Source organism: Pecten maximus, chromosome 11, assembly GCF_902652985.1.
Source record: "Pecten maximus chromosome 11, xPecMax1.1, whole genome shotgun sequence".
NCBI classification, from domain to species: domain Eukaryota; kingdom Metazoa; phylum Mollusca; class Bivalvia; order Pectinida; family Pectinidae; genus Pecten; species Pecten maximus.
The window spans coordinates 37,720,366-37,744,194 of NC_047025.1; the positions used below are offsets into that span (position 1 = coordinate 37,720,366).

The 23,829-nt window shown below is 37.6% G+C and overlaps 1 protein-coding gene across 3 annotated transcripts in view; it reads left to right on the forward strand.

Annotated features, from left to right (window-relative positions):
* The window catches only part of LOC117337379 (NEDD8-activating enzyme E1 regulatory subunit-like), a 45,328-nt gene that overhangs the window by 10,502 nt on the left and 10,997 nt on the right, over window positions 1-23,829 (forward strand). For 2 of the 3 annotated variants that reach the window (XR_004534799.1, XM_033898348.1), the window contains exons 13-17: window positions 529-677; window positions 6,222-6,263; window positions 15,025-15,061; window positions 16,284-16,370; window positions 17,142-17,284. Coding sequence is in view for 2 of the 3 variants with exons in the window: in XM_033898348.1 (XP_033754239.1) it covers window positions 529-677; window positions 6,222-6,263; window positions 15,025-15,061; window positions 16,284-16,370; window positions 17,142-17,284 (458 nt within the window). In the remaining variant the exon portion in view is untranslated. The remainder of the gene's footprint in view (window positions 1-528; window positions 678-6,221; window positions 6,264-15,024; window positions 15,062-16,283; window positions 16,371-17,141; window positions 17,285-23,829) is intronic. The other variant, XM_033898349.1, reaches the window with a different exon arrangement.

Sequence of the window (23,829 nt, forward strand, 5' to 3'; positions counted from 1 at the left end):
AATGCTGTCATTGAATCTTAAAAGACAAGACCATCTGGTGGTACATGACTTATATGCTACACCAGTTAGTGGAGAGTTATGGCTGTGACTATAGATCATCCTTAGATCATCCTTGGCTGTTTACTGTTCAGACTAATATTTCGTCATTAAATACAATCAGAAATTTAGGCCGCATATGATCATGAGTGACTATTTATAGAATCTATTAATGACCTTTTGGCTTTAACTATTTACGCTGTTTACACTACTAATTGCTTTATGCTTAATTTGATGCTTGCAGTTTACTACCAACTCAGTAAGGGGAGATGTGGGTGAGGGAAGGATTCTCACAAGTTTAGCCACTAGAAATCAGCTATTATTTACTGATGTTACCTTTAGACTATGATTGTTTAACATATTAGAGTGTTTACCTACACCTATTTGTAAAGAGGGTAGAAATATACACTCTATGATAAACAAAATGTACAATTAAGTCCATAAGGTCAAACTGATATCAATCATGTTGTAAATCCTAAACTAATCTTGTAGGAGCTCTGCCACTGCGAGGCACCATCCCTGATATGACAGCAGACTCAGAACGATACATCCAGCTACAACAGGTTTATAGAGAACAGGCCGCACAGGATGTTACCATAGTAACCAACAAAGTGCACGACCTGGTGCAAACTTTAGGACGGGTAGGTAATCAGCTCTGTGTGGTGGCCTGTTTAATTACCATCAGCCTGTTGTGTTGTGTATATCTGTCCCAGGTCTCTCTCACTGCTTGCTTCACCTCATACAGTCAAGTGTTTGTATTCTACAACTGTTATTAATTTTAAGATCAAGTAAGAATCTGATGACATTTCAACTGTTTGTGATTGTTAAGTGAAGGTAAAATGACATGACAGCAAACTGTTGATTTCTAAATATAGACCTGTTATGTTAATTTTCTCCTGGTGTTATTTGTTAGGTGTAGAAATGACTATGATGTCCCAGGAACAGATTCTTGTTTCACCTGTAATAACAGGATGACAATTTACAAGCATTTTTCTACCTAATGAATGTCAACTCACCTGAAATAAATATGGTTATGAAAATTCAACAGGGCATGACGTTCTGGTCAGATATAATGTATATTTATGTACATTGTATATAAACCTGATATGTTATTATGTAGGTTAATGACATTGTAGTATACAGACACTGCACTCTCCCCGACATCTTGTCTGCTTCCTCTACAGTCATACATACTTCTTACTCTCCCTGACATCTTGTCTGCTTCCCTTACAGTCATACATGCTTCTTACTCTCCCTGACATCTTGTCTGCTTCCTCTACAGTCATACATACTTCTTACTCTCCCTGACATCTTGTCTGCTTCCTCTACAGTCATACATACTTCTTACTCTCCCTGACATCTGGTCTGCTTCCTCTACAGTCATACATGCTTCTTACTCTCCCTGACATCTTGTCTGCTTCCTCTACAGTCATACATGCTTCTTACTCTCCCCGACATCTTGTCTGCTTCCTCTACAGTCATACATGCTTCTTACCTTGGTTTGGTCATCATTTCTCTAAGGCTAGAAAATTATGATCTACATTGGTATAGATTTCCCCGGTATCATTCTGAAGTCTGCAGGGCAGAGTTACCACTTCATGGACTAATCTGAAGATTCTAAATACACTGTGCCATTGTGATCATACACTGCTTGTGACATTAGACTGTATATTGTTATAAGTACCTGGTAGTTAAAAGTTTTCTGTGATTTCTCATTGATGAACAAAAATATTACACCTTCCATATGATTACCACCTCTATTAGCCTTCTCATGTATGATTTGCTCTTAATTATTAAAGGGAATTTATTATTTAGGCAATCATGGGTATTCATCTTGTCTGAATTGGAAATCAGAATGTTTGATATCATGGTATTTATTGGATGTTAGGTACAGAGGTAGATATTGGAATATTTGGTGTGGCTGTTGTAGATATGAATATACCATATGGGTAGATAATAAACCTGTTGATTGCCAGAATACAAAGTGACATGTACCTGGCAAATATCACATTTAGTTTGACCATTAGGCTTTTTGACCCTCTCAGTAAAATCCTGGTGTAACATTCATTTTAATAAAATAGAGTGTGTCAGATTACAATTAATGTTCAAAATTGTTGTAAATTAAGAGTGAAATATAGAAATGTAATCTAAAATTTGTTTTGTTTTCATGACTAATAGTTGCCGTTCAATTAAGAAAATGCCATTTTGATAATACGGGTACTCTTGAAATATTTCTTATGTTTTCAATAAGTCAGTGTTTAGAAATATTGTTAACATGATAGTGGTTTTTGAAAATTAAGAATATAATCTGTTAAGTAATAAGCTTTTTTAATTTAATTGCTTTTTAAGATCACCATAGATACTCCCGGAAGCACTGATTTAATGTAATTGCTGTTTGTATTTGTCACTAGAGTTTTTGTCACCATACTTGACAATAATTAATTTTTCTTTGTTTTTATGGTAAATACTCAAATGTGATTGCTCGAAAAATTCTTTTCATTCTTCTATGAAAGAAATTCCGAGAATGGCGCGAAAAATGTGACGTCACAATACGACAATTGACGTTGCGTATTGATTTGAGAAAAAGAATCCCATTTAAAACCAGTAAAATTGTACATAAAACATGTTTTAAATTAGAAAATCATTTTCAAAAATTAATTATAAGCTGTTGATGTCAATTTTTTTTTAGTTTCATCGGGGTATGAAACAAATTTTGTTTGCAAACTTCTGTAAGAATCCGCTATGTGGATTCATACAGTTTGCAAACAAAATTTGTTTCATACCCCGATGAAACTAAAAAAAAATGACATCAATGCTTAAATGAATGCATGCCCCTGTTTGCACTTCATTATCCCCTTGTGACGAGATGTGGAGAGCATAAAGAGAATCACATGTATATGTCAGTAAGTACTGGATAACACCAGACACCGTTACTCCACCAATTCCATTTCTAGTCTGATTGTCACTTGTTGACATCCATTTTGTATATTGGTTTGCTTGTCGATCACCTTGGAACAAGAATGAGGACATCTTTACAATAAACTGAATTTCTAGTGCCCTCACTCTACCAACTATTTCCAATTCTCATGAAACTTCATACTCTTGTTAATTTACAATTTAATAGTTCCATCATATGGGGATTGGTATTATCTGGGATCTCTTCTAATTCATCATGATTGTTGCCCAAGAAGTGATACTGCAGCTGTAAAATGCCTTCTTCCTTTGGTCTTGGATTCATATTGTCATATCAGATCACCAGTCTAATTTGTATGAATCATGTGACACATGATTGACAGCATATGGTGAAACCTGTCTGAACTGGTAGCCAGAGAAGATATTGGTAAGGTTTCTTAAACTGCAAGAATTCAGTTAAGACAAAATCATAAAGAGCCTCTTTCTTCTACCTGTATACAAGTTTACGTCAGTGTTGATAATCAACTGGACCAATAGGTATTACACTTTTCTTGTACTCCAGACTTTCCAATGCTATTTAGACCTTTAGACCTATTCCTTTATCCTATGTATTACCTGGAATGTACCTAGCTAACAAACTGTTTCTGAATTATAATCCATTTCTATGTGGAACAATAACTTGTTTGGCGCACTAGATATAAGGATAGGCAGAGGTTTGATGACTGTCGTCATACTTACCTGAAAAGAATATTGAATGATGAAAAGGATGGAATAAATAGTACTGTTATACTGATAGCTCCCCAGAAACAGCAGTACTGTTATACTGATAGCTCTCCAGAAACAGCAATACTGTTATACTGATAGCTCTCCAGAAACAGCAGTACTGTTATAGTGATAGCTCTCCAGAAACAGCAGTACTGTTATACTGATAGCTCTCCAGAAACAGCAGTACTGTTATACTTATAGCTCTCCAGAAACAGCAGTACTGTTATACTGATAGCTCTCCAGAAACAGCAGTACTGTTATACTGATAGCTCTCTAGAAACAGCAGTACTGTTATACTGATAGCTCTCCAGAAACAGCAGTACTGTTATACTGATAGCTCTCTAGAAACAGCAGTACTGTTATACTGATAGCTCTCCAGAAACAGCAGTACTGTTATACTGATAGCTCTCCAGAAACAGCAGTACTGTTGTACTGATAGCTCTCCAGAAACAGCAGTACTGTTATACTGATAGCTCTCCAGAAACAGCAGTACTGTTATACTGATAGCTCTCCAGAAACAGCAGTACTGTTATGCTGATAGCTCTCCAGAAACAGCAGTACTTTTAAATGTTATAGTGATAACTCCCCAGAAATAGCCATACTATTTACTGACAGCTGTCCAGAAACAGCAATACTTTTTACTGTTTTACTGACAGCTGTCCAGAAAGAGCAATACTTTTTACTGTTATACTGATAGCTCTCCAGAAACAGCAGTACTTTTAACTGTTAAAGTGATAGCTCTTATGAAAATAGTAGTTGTGTCACCTGTGAAGCATGGTGGACACTTCGGGATCACTTTGTCCATCGTCATGCGTTGTCAGCATTGGCGTCAGTCACACTGAAGTTTTCCAGATTGTTTTTCCTTACCATTTTCCACATATGTTGGTAACTGAATTTACTGAATTTGTGGCTTTGTCATAATGAATTACAGAATGAGTTTTGCTTGAGTTATTGACCTTCGCACATAGAAAAATTCTTGTAATTACCTGTTTTCCTGACTTTTGTTCACTGTGGCTTTCTACATTGATTTGTTACTTGTAACGTGCCTTTGTAATGTTAGATTATTAAACCCTGTGTCAAAATTCCATGTTTTACTGGAGTTATGGCCCTTTCACATTGCAAATTTTCCTGACCTTTTTCACTGCTGATTGCCAAATCATTTTGTAACTTGCTATGCGGCTATGTCATAATAAACTACAGGTTGAGTTTGAACCTCGTGTCAGTTTTCCTTGTTGGGCTGGAGTTATGGCCCTTTGCACATAGGACATTTTCGTAATTTCCTGTTTTCCTGACATTTTTCACAATCACTCACTACATCAGTTTGTTACTTGGTAGCTAGCTGGCTTTATCATATTAGATAACAGATCAGATTTAAACCATGTCATTATTCCATTTTTTTGCTGGAATTGTGGTCCTTTGCACTCGCAAATTCGCATAATCAACTGTTTTCCTGACTTTTTTCGTTACTGCTTACACATCAATTTGCAACTTAGTATTTGGCTTTGTCTCAAGAAACAGCATTAGTATTATAGTGTTATAACTCTTCAGGAATAGCATAGATACAGGTAGGATAAAAACCTAGCTTAGAATAAAGTAGATATCCTTACTAACAAGGAAAGGGTACTAGTCAGTTTTGTGTAGCTTAATTAAGTGATAGGTAATAACACTATTAATAAGAAAGAGGGATGCCACAGTCATTTCTGTGTTAGTTGAATCTATTAAAAGTTACTAGATTAAGCTGACATTTTGTACAATGTGTACTAAAGGTTGAAGTACTAGTAGTGGGATGTTAGGTATAATAGGTTGAAGTACTAGAAGTGGGATGTTAGATATGTACTAAAGGTTGAAGTACTAGTAGTGGGATGTTATGTGTATACTAAAGGTTGAAGTACTAGAAGTGGGATGTTAGATATAATAGGTTGAAGTACTAGTAGTGGGATGTTAGATATAATAGGTTGAAGTACTAGTAGTGGGATGTTAGCTAAAGGTTGAAGTACTAGTAGTGGGATGTTAGATATAATAGGTTGAAGTACTAGTAGTGGGATGTTACGTGTATACTAAAGGTTGAAGTACTAGAAGTGGGATGTTAGATATAATAGGTTGAAGTACTAGTAGTGGGATGTTAGCTAAAGGTTGAAGTACTAGTAGTGGGATGTTATGTGTATACTAAAGGTTGAAGTACTAGTAGTGGGATGTTAGCTAAAGGTTGAAGTACTAGTAGTGGGATGTTAGCTAAAGGTTGAAGTACTAGTAGTGGGATGTTAGCTAAAGGTTGAAGTACTAGAAGTGGGATGTTACGTGTATACTAAAGGTTGAAGTACTAGTAGTGGGATGTTACGTGTATACTAAAGGTTGAAGTTCTAGTAGTGGGATGTTACGTGTATACTAAAGGTTGAAGTTCTAGTAGTGGGATTTGCTTTAACATACAGCCATTATACTGTTATTGATAAGAAGTGTCTGGTCACTGTGGTTAGATATTTTGATGTTTTCTGTTTTGTTCTTTCTAGGGTGGGCCTACCAACATCGCTCCACCACCAGAGTCACCAACTGTATGCTTACGTTATACTAAATCACACCCTACTTCTTGCTTTCTTGCTTGTTCTGATATATTTCCTATCTCCCCCAGTTTTTTAGCATTCAGTTTATGACTTGTTGATATGTTAATTAACCAGTTATAGTTGTTAATATTCTAAACATGACTGGTATGGAGAAATGTACTTTATATTTACAGGGTGTAGTTGTCAGTGTTTACAATAATGCATCAATAAGAAACAACAAAATCAGCATAAATAAACATTTGGACGTGTACAATTTGAAAAAAAATGTAATTAATGTTTAGTGTAATTGCATGTATGATAGGACAATGCTCCTTAAAGTGTGCATCACTGCTTTATCCTGGAAGTTCATATCTATAAGTCATCGATATTAATTAATTAATTGGGTTTTGTACCCATTGTTTTAATTGTAAATTAAGCAGAAAATAGTGCTATCAGTTTATCTACAGCAATATAGTTTGCTTGAGACCTGCACTGTTTAGAAATTAGGCTGTAGCTTATAATGTTAACTTTATCTGGTATATCATACAGAATATCAACCATTCAGGGTATCTTGTACTGTATACATGAATTTGATACGACATATCTGACATAATATGTATGCCCTGTTTTTTGAGTGAATTCCCTTACCAGTTCTATCAAAGAATTGCATTCTCTCTCTCAATCCATTAGTCTGTGTAATACTATGACCTTTCCCTCTGATATCCTTTGACCAAAACTTCCTAAATTTTAACTGGATTTAACTTTGGTTTGATATATTTCATAAGCACCTCAATTAATGCATGCAAATACCTCGTAGATTAACAGAATATTGTTAAACTGATCTACACACTCTGCAATTTTAAACAGACCCTTGGTTCAAAATGTACCACTAAGTCAGCGAAGTTTCTTGTATGTTATATCGCTACATGTATTAGCTTTCTGGGATGGTAGAGTGTTGCATATACTGAAATTAGATGACAGGTCCCATCATATGCAGAGTTACAGCCCCTTGTTTATAATTGATACTGAGGTTATCTGGAGACAAAGTTTACATTGTAATGTCATGTCATGTTGGAAATAAGGTATGATAGGAGGAAGGTCATCAGGTATGGTAAACTCATTAAATAAGGTATGATAGGAGGAAGGTCATCAGGTAAGATAAACTCATTAAATAAGGTATGATAGGAGGAAGGACATCCGGTATGGTAAACTAATTAAATAAGGTATGATAGGAGGAAGGTCATCAGGTATGGTAAACTAATTAAATAAGGTATGATAGGAGGAAGGTCATCAGGTATGGTAAACTTCTCATTAAATAAGGTTTGATAGGAGGAAGGATATCAGGTAAGATAAACTCATTAAATAAGGTATGATAGGAGGAAGGTCACCAGGTATGGTAAACTAATTAAATAAGGTGTGATAGGAGGAAGGACATCAGGTATGGTAAACTCATTAAATAAGGTATGATAGGAGGAAGGACATCAGGTATGATAAACTCATTAAATAAGGTATGATAGGAGGAAGGACATCAGGTATGGTAAACTAATTAAATAAGGTATGATAGGAGGAAGGACATCAGGTATGGTAAACTTCTCATTAAATAAGGTATGATAGGAGGAAGGACATCAGGTATGGTAAACTCATTAAATAAGGTATGATAGGAGGAAGGACATCAGGTATGGTAAACTAATTAAATAAGGTATGATAGGAGGAAGGATATCAGGTATGGTAAACTTCTCATTAAATAAGGTATGATAGGAGGAAGGTCATCAGGTATGGTAAACTCATTAAATAAGGTATGATAGGAGGAAGGACATCAGGTATGGTAAACTAATTAAATAAGGTATGATAGGAGGAAGGACATCCGGTATGGTAAACTAATTAAATAAGGTATGATAGGAGGAAGGACATCAGGTATGGTAAACTTCTCATTAAATAAGGTATGATAGGAGGAAGGACATCAGGTATGGTAAACTTCTCATTAAATAAGGTATGATAGGAGGAAGGACATCAGGTATGGTAAACTAATTAAATAAGGTATGATAGGAGGAAGGACATCCGGTATGGTAAACTAATTAAATAAGGTATGATAGGAGGAAGGACATCAGGTATGGTAAACTTCTCATTAAATAAGGTATGATAGGAGGAAGGACATCAGGTATGGTAAACTAATTAAATAAGGTGTGATAGGAGGAAGGACATCAGGTATGGTAAACTAATTAAATAAGGTATGATAGGAGGAAGGTCATCAGGTATGGTAAACTTCTCATTAAATAAGGTATGATAGGAGGAAGGACATCAGGTATGGTAAACTAATTAAATAAGGTGTGATAGGAGGAAGGACATCAGGTATGGTAAACTAATTAAATAAGGTATGATAGGAAGAAGGACATCCGGTATGGTAAACTCATCAATTCCAGGTGATACAGCCACAAAGAATTGCTAACCATTTAGAATGTATCAAAGATGTGTCGCTGACAATGCTTTTTGAAGAAAATATAAACTCAGTTATATGACCACCTTCTGACATTGTATCCTGCATTTTTCAATCCACTTTTGCTTCTTCGTTAAAAAATGACATTATGAGGTTGATCATTTTCTGGACAATTCTTCCAAAGCTGCTTTGTTAATTTCAACAGAAGTTACATTGCAATATGAATGATTAGTATTCAATGTATGTGGAGGCATCCGATTGTTGCAAACCATTTTGCCAATAAGATATGTTATATTTCCCTCAAACCTTACACATTGAATATCATGAATGTAATGGAAGATGGTGACGTACCATATAAATGTTCATTGCCTTGAATAAGTAAAGGGTAGGCCTTCAGATGTTCCAATCTAGCCACTTGATCTTATAGGTACATGTTGGTGGGTGTTTGGAGGTAATAGGAATACAACTTTTCCATTTATGATAACTTCCATTGACAAAATGAAGCGTAAGTGAAGGTCTCCGATTAATTGATTAGGTTAGAGCTAGTGTCTGCTGGGGTATTAGTTATTCTGGAGATTACACCTCTTTCGTTTTCCGAAGATCCTTAATTGCATTTTAACAATGAAACCTGCACTTATGTTGGAATAATAGAACAATAAAACATCAGTTTGAATTCAGTTTAAAACACCAAGGTAATGAAAGTAAAATATATAAATGTATAAAAATCATAGTCAAAGAAAACAGTATGTTTACTTGATGCAATGCTTCTATATTTAAAAGTAACACCTATATTGTAGCCTGGTAACACTGTTTATAGCCAACCCTGGGAGCTGACCTGATGGTGTAGTAATTCCAGTAATCTCACTACCTGCTGGCTCATTGTCCCTCTCATCCTTTTAACAGCACATTCCTTGTTCCTGCACCAGGCCTGTCTGGTACCCAGGAATCAGATTGTATAGTAAGGCCTGTCAGGTACTGGGATTATATAATAAGGCCTGTCAGGTACTGGGATTATATAATAAGGCCTGTCTGGTACTGGGATTATATAATAAGGCCTGTCTGGTACTGGGATTATATAATAAGGCCTGTCTGGTACTGGGATTATATAATAAGGCCTGTCTGGTACCCTGGGATCAGATTATATAATAAGGCCTGTCTGGTACTGGGATTATATAATAAGGCCTGTCTGGTACTGGGATTATATAATAAGGCCTGTCTGGTACCCAGGAATCAGATTATATAATAAGGCCTGTCAGGTACTAGGATTATATAGTAAGGCCTGTCTGGTACTTGGATTATATAATAAGGCCTGTCAGGTACTGGGATTATATAATAAGGCCTGTCAGGTACTGGGATTATATAATAAGGCCTGTCAGGTACTGGGATTATATAATAAGTCCTGTCTGGTACTGGGATTATATAATAAGGCCTGTCTGGTACTGGGATTATATAATAAGGCCTGTCTGGTACTGGGATTATATAATAAGTCCTGTCTGGTACTGGGACTAGATTATATAATAAGGCCTGTCTGGTACTGGGATTATGTAATAAGGCCTGTCAGGTACTGGGATTATATAATAAGGCCTGTCTGGTACTGGGATCAGATTATATAATAAGGCCTGTCTGGTACTGGGATTATATAATAAGGCCTGTCAGGTACTGGGATTATATAATAAGGCCTGTCTGGTACTGGGATTATATAATAAGTCCTGTCTGGTACTGGGACTAGATTATATAATAAGGCCTGTCTAGTACTGGGATTATATAATAAGGCCTGTCTGGTACTGGGATTATATAATAAGGCCTGTCTGGTACTGGGATTATATAATAAGGCCTGTCTGGTACTGGGATCAGATTATATAATAAGGCCTGTCTGGTACTGGGATTATATAATAAGGCCTGTCAGGTACTGGGATTATATAATAAGGCCTGTCTGGTACTGGGATTATATAATAAGTCCTGTCTGGTACTGGGACTAGATTATATAATAAGGCCTGTCTGGTACTGGGATTATATAATAAGGCCTGTCAGGTACTGGGATTATATAATAAGGCCTGTCTGGTACTGGGATCAGATTATATAATAAGGCCTGTCTAGTACTGGGATTATATAATAAGGCCTGTCTGGTACTGGGATTATATAATAAGGCCTGTCAGGTACTGGGATTATATAATAAGGCCTGTCAGGTACTGGGATTATATAATAAGTCCTGTCTGGTACTGGGATTATATAATAAGGCCTGTCTGGTACTGGGATTATATAATAAAGCCTGTCTGGTACTGGGATTATATAATAAGGCCTGTCTGGTACCCAGGAATCAGATTATATGATAAGGCTTGTCTAGTACTGGGATTATATATTAAGGCCTGTCTGGTACTGGGATTATATAATAAGGCCTGTCTGGTACCCAGGAATCAGATTATATGATAAGGCCTGTCTAGTACTGGGATTATATAATAAGGCCTGTCTGGTACTGGGATTATATAATAAGGCCTGTCTGGTACCCTGGGACCAGATTATATGATAAGGCCTGTCTGGTACTGGGATTATATAATAAGGCCTGTCAGGTACTGGGATTATATGATAAGGCCTGTCAGGTACTGGGATTATATAATAAGGCCTGTCTAGTACTGGGATTATATAATAAGGCCTGTCTAGTACTGGGATTATATAATAAGGCCTGTCTGGTACTGGGATTATATAATAAGGCCTGTCAGATACTGGGATTATATAATAAGGCCTGTCAGGTACTGGGATTATATAATAAGGCCTGTCAGGTACTGGGATTATATAATAAGGCCTGTCTGGTACTGGGATTATATAATAAGTCCTGTCTGGTACTGGGATTATATAATAAGGCCTGTCTAGTACTGGGATTATATAATAAGTCCTGTCTAGTACTGGGATTATATAATAAGGCCTGTCTGGTACCCTGGGACCAGATTATATAATAAGGCCTGTTTGGTACTGGGATTATATAATAAGGCCTGTCTGGTACTGGGATCAGATTATATAATAAGGCCTGTCAGGTACTGGGATTATATAATAAGGCCTGTCTGGTACCCTGGGACAAGATTATATAATAAGGCCTGTCTGGTACTGGGATCAGATTATATAATAAGGCCTGTCAGGTACTGGGATTATATAATAAGGCCTGTCTGGTACCCTGGGACCAGATTATATAATAAGGCCTGTCTGGTACTGGGATTATATAATAAGGCCTGTCTGGTACTGGGATCAGATTATATAATAAGGCCTGTCTGGTACTGGGATTATATAATAAGGCCTGTCTGGTACTGGGATTATATAATAAGGCTTGTCTGGTACTGGGATTATATAATAAGGCCTGTCTGGTACTGGGATTATATAATAAGGCCTGTCTGGTACTGGGATTATATAATAAGGCCTGTTTGGTACTGGGATTATATAATAAGGCCTGTCTGGTACTGGGATTATATAATAAGGCTTGTCTGGTACTGGGATTATATAATAAGGCCTGTCTGGTACTGGAATAGAATCGTATAGTAAGACTTATCATATGATACTGTAATTCAGTGTAGGGGCCCTGTAAGGGTTCCTGGTTAAGACTCAGTATAGGACCTGGAAGGAGCCTGGATAAGAATCCGTTTAGGGGCCCTGGAAGGGATTTTGGTTTGAGTCAATGTAGGGGTCCTATAAGGGTTCCTGATTAAGACTCAGTATAGGGGCCCTGGAAGGGTTCCTGGTTAAGACTCAGTATAGGGTCTGAAAGGAGCCTGGATAAGAGTCCGTTTAGGGGCCCTGGAAAGGATTTTGGTTTGAGTCAGTGTAGGGGCTCTGTAAGGGATCCTGGCTAAGAGTCATTATGTATAGGGGCCCTGGAAGTGTTCCTGGCTAAGACTCAGTATAGGGGCCTGGAAGGGAGCCTGGATAAGAGTCAGTATAGGGTCTGAAAGGTAGTCTGGATAAGAGTCAGTTTAGGGGTCCTGGAAGGGATTTTGGTTTGAGTCAGTGTAGTGGCCCTATAAGGGTTCCTGGTTAAGACTCAGATTAGGGGCCTGGAAGGGAGCCTGGATAAGAGTCAGTATAGGGCCTGGAAGGGAGCCTGGATAAGAGTCAGTATAGGGCCTGGAAGGGAGCCTGGATAAGAGTCAGTATAGGGGTCCTGGAAGGGAGCCTGGATAAGAGTCAGTATAGGGTCTGAAAGGTAGCCTGGATAAGACTCAGTTTAGGGGCCTTGAAGGGATTTTGGTTTGAGTCAGTGTAGTGGCCCTATAAGAGTTCCTGGTTAAGACTCAGTATAGGGCCTGGAAGGGAGCCTGGATAAGAGTCAGTATAGGGCCTGGAAGGGATTTTGGTTTGAGTCAGTGTAGTGGCCCTATAAGAGTTCCTGGTTAAGACTCAGTATAGGGCCTGGAAGGAAGCCTGGATAAGAGTCAGTTTAGGGGTCCTGGAAGGGAGCCTGGATAAGAGTCAGTATAGGGTCTGAAAGGTAGCCTGGATAAGAGTCAGTTTAGGGCCTGGAAGGGATTTTGGTTTGAGTCAGTGTAGTGGCCCTATAAGAGTTCCTGGTTAAGACTCAGTATAGGGCCTGGAAGGAAGCCTGGATAAGAGTCAGTATAGGGCCTGGAAGGGATTTTGGTTTGAGTCAGTGTAGGGGCCCTATATAAGGGTTCCTGGTTAAGACTCAGTATAGGGTCTGGAAGGGAGCCTGGATAAGAGTCAGTTTAGGGGTCCTGGAAGGGAGCCTGGATAAGAGTCAGTGTATTGGGCCCTATAAGGGTTCCTGGTTAAGACTCAGTATAGGGCCTGGAAGGGAGCCTGGATAAGAGTCAGTGTAGGGGCCCTGAAAGGGATATTTAGTTACCAACGCTGCATATACCTTTGTTTACACTGTGCTCTCCTGCATGCATTAATTGACCTGTACGGTTCTGCATGTGTGTAATTATACTGGAATACATGCCTGGGATATGTTTAGGGGTTCTGTTTACTTGTTACAGCATGTTACACAACCGTTTAGGTACATTTATAGGATTGCTTAATTCATTTCTGAATCAGTAGCTGTCTATTATATCGTACACCTGTGGACTGGACATTTTTAATTTAACTTGATGAGTAAGATAGCAGAAAGGCATGCCATACATTATTCAGTTACTCTAGATCTTGCCTAAGGAAAGCAGAAATAATTAGAAAAAAAAAAATTCAAAAAAGTCCTTTGATCTCAGTAGGGAAAATGTAAACATATTTGGATGACATTTAAATATTACATAATATAGTTTTTTTAAAAAGAAAGGTTATGCTCAATCTAAATAAAAATGACTGAAACTTTCCTCATTGCATCTGCAAATCAAAAGAAGTATTTTCCTTGAGAGAAAATGAGTCCGTCAGACAGAAGGATATATAGACAGTGTATAAAATAACTTGTATCTGTATATTATACTGAATTTGATCAATAAGTTTTATCAATTGGATATGACATGGAAAAGCATGCAAGATGTAAGATATTATATTCTAAAGGAAAACAGCAAACACCTGTACAATTAATTAATTACTGTAAGACTGACATATTTTTCATTTAGAAGGTTTTAAGTTATGTTTTTCACTACTGTGTGACAAAATAATATATACTGCAGAACGCTGCACATCCGAGCCAACTTATCTACATATATACCGCATATCAAAACACCACATATCAAAAACACCACACTAATCAAAATACCACATATCAAAACAACACATAATAAAACATTACATATCAAAACATCACATATCAAAACAACACATATCAAAACATCACATGAAAATGGCACTATTATATCAATATGTGATAATGTATATATAACATTAAGAATACAAATGTACTGTAACAGATATTGGAACCAAAGGTATTCTGTGGCTCAATTGTTCTGTAAGGTCAACTTAGCTCAGAGCATTTTACTGTTTGTTTGTTGTATTGGACACAGATGTGAGCATGGCTTACCAAAGACTGGGCTGATACGTGTAGGTTTAAAAAAAATGTTTTCTGGAAAAAAACAAAATGCTAGTGTAGCTATATACAAGTCATGTTACAGAGTGAATTCATCAACAAATCAAAACATGGATTATGATGATTTTAAAAAACGTACTGACCTGTTCATATAGTCATTTGGTTAATACATGTATGTAAATTATTTAAGCTAAAATCTTCATATAGAAAATGTATAGGATAAAGATTTTCTCAACTCAATAAATTACTAATGAAAAGCATTCAAACCTGCAAGACACTTTTTTTCTCTAAAATATAAAATTTTACATACCAAATGAATGATGTCTAATGTTTGATATATATATATATATAGTGCTTCCTTTTGTTCATTGTAGGACCCAGGCATTTCAGAACAAGACATCAAGTTGTTTTGTGAGTATTGATATAAATATATGTACATTGTGTACAACTGTGTATTAATGTATTTTATTTCATTTATTAGCTCACCTGGACTGAAGGTCCGGTGAGCTTATGTCATGGCGCGGTGTCCATCGTCCGTCCGCCGTCCATCAACATTTGCTTCAAATCGGTACTAGTCAAAAAGTTCTTGTTGGATTTTGACCAAATTTGATAAGAAACATCCTTGCCGGATTTTGACCAAATTTGATAAGAAACATCCTTGCCGGAAGGGGATCAGATTTTGCATAAATGGTGACTCTGACCCCCAAGGGGCCAAAGGGGCGGAGCCCAATAGGGGAAATAGAGGTAATGCCTTTAAATCGCTACTAGTCATAAAGTTATGAATGGATTTGATCCTTAGTTGGTCAGAAATATTCTTGGGGGAAGGGGAACACATTTTGCGTAAATAGTGACTCTGACCCCCCCCCCCCCCCCCCCCCAAGGGACCAAAGGGGCGGGGCCCAATAGCGGAAATAGAGGTAATTCCTTTAAATCGCTACTTGTCATAAAGTTATGAATGGATTTCAACCCAATTTAGTCAGTAAATCCTTGGGGGGAACGGGAACAGATTTTGCAAAAATGGTGACTCTGGCCCCCAAGTGGCCAAAGGGGCGGGGCCCAATAGGGAAATAGTTGTAATTCTTTTAAATGGCTACAAGTAATACAGATATGAACTTGTTGTAAACTTGGGGAGTATGGACTTCATTATTTCTTTAAAGCAGTTGGGATCCCCACACTATAACCATATATAGCATTGTTTGAGGTTGACAAAGAAAACGAAATTGAACACGAACATTATTTTGACATTTGGACAAATCCAACCAGGTGAGCGATACAGGCCCCATGGGCCTCTTGTTACATATATAACACTTGTTACATATATAACAGAATGAATGACCTTGATCTACATTCAAGATCACAGGGGTCAAATATATTACAATCTTCAAACAATTTCTTCATGATAACGAAGAGGCCAAGAGACCTGATACAATGCATGTCATATGGATGGATGAAGGGCTACCAAGTTTGATAAAGTGAATGACCTTGACTTATATTCAAGGTCACATGGGGTCAAATATGCTTAAATCTTTAAATGATATCTCCTCAACAATCAAGAGACCAACAGACCTGATATTGGGCCAGTCGTATGCTGTAATGCCTATAAATGTTTTCATCAGTCTGTTGATCCTTTAAGGTAAGAATGCTGCCTTCCTGAGAGTGGTACGCTGTCGCAGTCTGGATCAGGAATACAGTAGTGCTACAGCAAGAAGTCAGGAAATTGGTATGTAACATAACACCAGGGTGGTCGGGTGGCACAGTGGTAACACACTTGCCTTTCACCTAGGCGGCCGGGGTTCGATTCCCCGATCTGACGTGAAAAGGTATGGGGTCACCTGCCCGACCACGTGGGTTTTCCCCGGGTACTTCGGTTTCCTCCCACAGTAAGACCCCTCGCACGCTTCTGTCTGGGCCAACAAGCGTGATTAATATAAGTTAATATAACTTCTTTCGCAATTGTTGTAAAACAAATAAAGTTTACATTTTACAACACCAGGGACGATATCGGGGGCCAATAGGTTTGATATTGGTATGTAACATAACACCAGGGACATGTATTGTTTATTAACTATCAACAGCTATGGTGATGCATTTAAAGACAGTTGGGTAAAGCCACCTTGTAATTCATACCCAAATAGTCTACATATATGGTATGTTACATCACTTAACTGTAATACAGTATTTATCCCTGCCTTCAAATAATCTCCCTTTTGCAAAATTATTATATTGAAAATAGTAAGCTGAAAGTTTTTCACAAACAATACCTGTTGACTTAACTTTTACACTCGGGAAGGATAAATACAGTAAGTGTTGGTTTCACTCGGGAATGGGGCATATTTTAGGATAAATACAGTAAGTTGTGGTTTCAATAGGGGAGGGGGCTTTTTTTAGGATAAATACAAGAAGTGAAATATTTTTCAAAGAGTCTTTTAGTTTTGTGATACAACCTCCCACATTGCTGTTATTTGTCACATGGTCTAAAATTGTGTTACAGAATCTCATATTGCTGACGAGGATAGTGATGACGAAGTTGTGTTTTATGTGCTACTGCGAGCGGTAGACAAATTTTATGAGGAGTTTAACCGCTTCCCTGGCTGGTACAATGACCAGGTGGAGCCTGATATTCCCCGACTCAAGGTACTCAACACAGATACTACAGACTATTTATATATATTTATACACAGTTTATTCTGTAATCCTCTACCCCGACTCAAGGTACTCAACACAGATACTACAGACTATTTATATATATATTTATACACAGTTGATTCTGTAATCTTCTACACCGACTCAAGGTACTCAACACAGATACTACAGACTACTTATATACACAGTTAATTCTGTAATCCTCTACCCAAACTCAAGGTACTCAACAAAGATACTACAGACTACTTATATACACAGTTAATTCTGTAATCCTCTACCCCGACTCAAGTACTCAACACAGATACTACAGACTACTTATATACAGTTAATTCTGTAATCCTCTACCCCGACTCAAGGTACTCAACACAGATACTACAGACTACTTACACAGTTAATTCTGTAATCCTCTACCCTGACTCAAGGTACTCAACACAGATACTACAGACTACTTATACACAGTTAATTCTGTAATCCTCTACCCCGACTCAAGGTACTCAACACAGATACTACAGACTACTTATATACACAGTTAATTCTGTAATTCTCTACCCCGACTCAAGGTACTCAACACAGATACTACAGACTACTTATATACACAGTTAATTCTGTAATCCTCTACCCCGACTCAAGGTACTCAACACAGATACTACAGACTACTTATACACAGTTAATTCTGTAATCCTTTACCCCGACTCAAGGTACTCAACACAGATACTACAGACTACTTATATACACAGTTAATTCTGTAATCCTCTACCCCGACTCAAGGTACTCAACACAGATACTACAGACTACTTATATACAGTTAATTCTGTAATCCTCTACCCCGACTCAAGGTACTCAACACAGATACTACAGACTACTTATATACACAGTTAATTCTGTAATCCTCTACCCCGGCTCAAGGTACTCAACACAGATACTACAGACTACTTATATACACAGTTAATTCTGTAATCCTCTACCCCGACTCAAGGTACTCAACACAGATACTACAGACTACTTATATACAGTTAATTCTGTAATCCTCTACCCTGACTCAAGGTACTCAACACAGATACTACAGACTACTTATATACAGTTAATTCTGTAATCCTCTACCCTGACTCAAGGTACTCAGCACAGATACTACAGACTACTTATATACACAGTTAATTCTGTAATCCTCTACCCCGACTCAAGGTACTCAACACAGATACTACAGACTACTTATATACAGTTAATTCTGTAATCCTCTACCCCGACTCATGGTACTCAACACAGATACTACAGACTACTTATATACAGTTAATTCTGTAATCCTCTACCCCGACTCAAGGTACTCAACACAGATACTACAGACTACTTATATACACAGTTAATTCTGTAATCCTCTACCCCGACTCAAGGTACTCAACACAGATACTACAGACTACTTATATACACAGTTAATTCTGTAATCCTCTAACCCGACTCAAGGTACTCAACACAGATACTATAGACTACTTATATACACAGTTAATTCTGTAATCCTCTACCCCGACTCAAGGTACTCAACACAGATACTACAGACTACTTATACACAGTTAATTCTGTAATCCTCTACCCCGACTCAAGGTACTCAACACAGATACTACAGATTACTTATATACACAGTTAATTCTGTAATCCTCTACCCCGACTCAAGGTACTCAACACAGATACTACAGATTACTTATATACACAGTTAATTCTGTAATCCTCTACCCCGACTCAAGGTACTCAACACAGATACTACAGACTACTTATACACAGTTAATTCTGTAATCCTCTACCCCGACTCAAGGTACTCAACACAGATACTACAGACTACTTCTACAGTTAATTCTGTAATCCTCTACCCCGAGTCAAGGTACTCAACACAGATACTACAGACTACTTATATACAGAGTTAATTCTGTAATCCTCTACCCCGACTCAAGGTACTCAACACAGATACTACAGACTACTTATACACAGTTAATTCTGTAATCCTCTACCCCGACTCAAGGTACTCAACACAGATACTACAGACTACTTCTACAGTTAATTCTGTAATCCTCTACCCCGAGTCAAGGTACTCAACACAGATACTACAGACTACTTATATACAGAGTTAATTCTGTAATCCTCTACCCCGACTCAAGGTACTCAACACAGATACTACAGACTACTTATACACAGTTAATTCTGAAATCCTCTACCCCGACTCAAGGTACTCAACACAGATACTACAGACTACTTATACACAGTTAATTCTGTAATCCTCTACCCCGACTCAAGGTACTCAACACAGATACTACAGACTACTTATACACAGTTAATTCTGTAATCCTCTACCCCGACTCAAGGTACTCAACACAGATACTACAGACTACTTATACACAGTTAATTCTGCAATCCTCTACCCCGACTCAAGGTACTCAACACAGATACTACAGACTACTTATACACAGTTAATTCTGTAATCCTCTACCCCGACTCAAGGTACTCAACACAGATACTACAGATTACTTATATACACAGTTAATTCTGTAATCCTCTACCCCGACTCAAGGTACTCAACACAGATACTACAGACTATTTATATATATTTATACACAGTTAATTCTGTAATCCTCTACCCCGACTCAAGGTACTCAACACAGATACTACAGACTACTTATATATATTTATACACAGTTGATTCTGTAATCCTTTACCCCGACTCAAGGTACTCAACACAGATACTACAGACTACTTATATACACAGTTAATTCTGTAATCCTCTACCCCGACTCAAGGTACTCAACACAGATACTACAGACTACTTATACACAGTTAATTCTGTAATCCTCTACCCCGACTCAAGGTACTCAACACAGATACTACAGACTATTTATATATATTTATACACAGTTAATTCTGTAATCCTCTACCCAGACTCAAGGTACTCAACACAGATACTACAGACTACTTATACACAGTTAATTCTGTAATCCTCTACCCCGACTCAAGGTACTCAACACAGATACTACAGACTACTTATATACACAGTTAATTCTGTAATCCTCTACCCCGACTCAAGGTACTCAACACAGATACTACAGACTACTTATACACAGTTAATTTTGTAATCCTCTACCCCGACTCAAGGTACTCAACACAGATACTACAGACTACTTATACACAGTTAATTCTGTAATCCTCTACCCCGACTCAAGGTACTCAACACAGATACTACAGACTACTTATACACAGTTAATTCTGTAATCCTCTACCCCGACTCAAGGTACTCAACACAGATACTACAGACTATTTATATATATTTATACACAGTTAATTCTGTAATCCTCTACCCTGACTCAAGGTACTCAACACAGATACTACAGACTACTTATATACACAGTTAATTCTGTCATCCTCTACCCCGACTCAAGGTACTCAACACAGATACTACAGACTACTTATACACAGTTAATTCTGTAATCCTCTACCCCGACTCAAGGTACTCAACACAGATACTACAGACTACTTATACACAGTTAATTCTGCAACCTCTACCCCGACTCAAGGTGCTCAACACAGATACTACAGACAACTTATATACACAGTTAATTCTGTAATCCTCTACCCCAACTCAAGGTACTCAACACAGATACTACAGACTACTTATATACAGTTAATTCTGTAATCCTATACCCCGACTCAAGGTACTCAACACAGATACTACAGACTACTTATACACAGTTAATTTTGTAATCCTCTACCCTGACTCAAGGTACTCAACACAGATACTACAGACTACTTATACACAGTTAATTCTGTAATCCTCTACCCCGACTCAAGGTACTCAACACAGATACTACAGACTACTTCTACAGTTAATTCTGTAATCCTCTACCCCGACTCAAGGTACTCAACACAGATACTACAGACTACTTATACACAGTTAATTCTGTAATCCTCTACCCCGAGTCAAGGTACTCAACACAGATAATACAGACTACTTATATACAGTTAATTCTGTAATCCTCTACCCTGACTCAAGGTACTCAACACAGATACTACAGACTACTTATATACACAGTTAATTCTGTAATCCTATACCCCGACTCAAGGTACTCAACACAGATACTACAGACTACTTATACACAGTGAGTTAATTCTGTAATCCTATACCCCGACTCAAGGTACTCAACACAGATACTACAGACTACTTATACACAGTTAATTCTGTAATCCTCTACCCCGACTCAAGGTACTCAACACAGATACTACAGACTACTTATACACAGTTAATTCTGTAATCCTCTACCCCGACTCAAGGTACTCAACACAGATACTACAGACTATTTATATATATTTATACACAGTTAATTCTGTAATTCTCTACCCCGACTCAAGGTACTCAACACAGATACTACAGACTACTTATACACAGTGAGTTAATTCTGTAATCCTATGCCCCGACTCAAGGTACTCAACACAGATACTACAGACTACTTATACACAGTTAATTCTGTAATCCTCTACCCCGACTCAAGGTACTCAACACAGATACTACAGACTACTTATATACACAGTCAATTCTGTAATCCTATACCCGACTCAAGGTACTCAACACAGATACTACAGACTACTTATACACAGTTAATTCTGAAATCCTCTACCCCGACTCAAGGTACTCAACACAGATACTACAGACTACTTATACACAGTTAATTCTGTAATCCTCTACCCCGACTCAAGGTACTCAACACAGATACTACAGACTATTTATATATATTTATACACAGTTAATTCTGTAATTCTCTACCCCGACTCAAGGTACTCAACACAGATACTACAGACTACTTATACACAGTGAGTTAATTCTGTAATCCTATGCCCCGACTCAAGGTACTCAACACAGATACTACAGACTACTTATACACAGTTAATTCTGTAATCCTCTACCCCGACTCAAGGTACTCAACACAGATACTACAGACTACTTATATACACAGTTAATTCTGTAATCCTATACCCGACTCAAGGTACTCAACACAGATACTACAGACTACTTATACACAGTGAGTTAATTCTGTAATCCTATACCCCGACTCAAGATACTCAACACAGATACTACAGACTACTTATACACAGTTAATTCTGTAATCCTCTACCCTGACTCAAGGTACTCAACACAGATACTACAGACTACTTATATATACAGTTAATTCTGTAATCCTCTACCCCGACTCAAGGTACTCAACACAGATACTACAGACTACTTATATATACAGTTAATTCTGTAATCCTCTACCCCGACTCAAGGTACTCAACACAGATACTACAGACTATTTATATACAGTTAATTCTGTAATCCTCTACCCCGACTCAAGGTACTCAACACAGATACTACAGACTACTTATATACACAGTTAATTCTGTAATCCTCTACCCCGACTCAAGGTACTCAACACAGATACTACAGACTATTTATATATATTTATACACAGTTAATTCTGTAATCCTCTACCCCGACTCAAGGTACTCAACACAGATACTACAGATTACTTATGTACACAGTTAATTCTGTAATCCTCTACCCCGACTCAAGGTACTCAACACAGATACTACAGACTACTTATACACAGTTAATTCTGAAATCCTCTACCCCGACTCAAGGTACTCAACACAGATACTACAGACTACTTATACACAGTTGATTCTGTAATCCTCTACCCCGACTCAAGGTACTCAACACAGATACTACAGACTACTTATATACAGTTAATTCTGTAATCCTCTACCCCGACTCAAGGTACTCAACACAGATACTACAGACTATTTATATATATTTATACACAGTTAATTCTGTAATTCTCTACCCCGACTCAAGGTACTCAACACAGATACTACAGACTACTTATACACAGTGAGTTAATTCTGTAATCCTATGCCCCGACTCAAGGTACTCAACACAGATACTACAGACTACTTATACACAGTTAATTCTGTAATCCTCTACCCCGACTCAAGGTACTCAACACAGATACTACATACTACTTATATACACAGTCAATTCTGTAATCCTATACCCGACTCAAGGTACTCAACACAGATACTACAGACTACTTATACACAGTTAATTCTGAAATCCTCTACCCCGACTCAAGGTACTCAACACAGATACTACAGACTACTTATACACAGTTAATTCTGTAATCCTCTACCCCGACTCAAGGTACTCAACACAGATACTACAGACTATTTATATATATTTATACACAGTTAATTCTGTAATTCTCTACCCCGACTCAAGGTACTCAACACAGATACTACAGACTACTTATACACAGTGAGTTAATTCTGTAATCCTATGCCCCGACTCAAGGTACTCAACACAGATACTACAGACTACTTACATACACAGTTAATTCTGTAATCCTCTACCCCGACTCAAGGTACTCAACACAGATACTACAGACTACTTATACACAGTGAGTTAATTCTGTAATCCTATACCCCGACTCAAGATACTCAACACAGATACTACAGACTACTTATACACA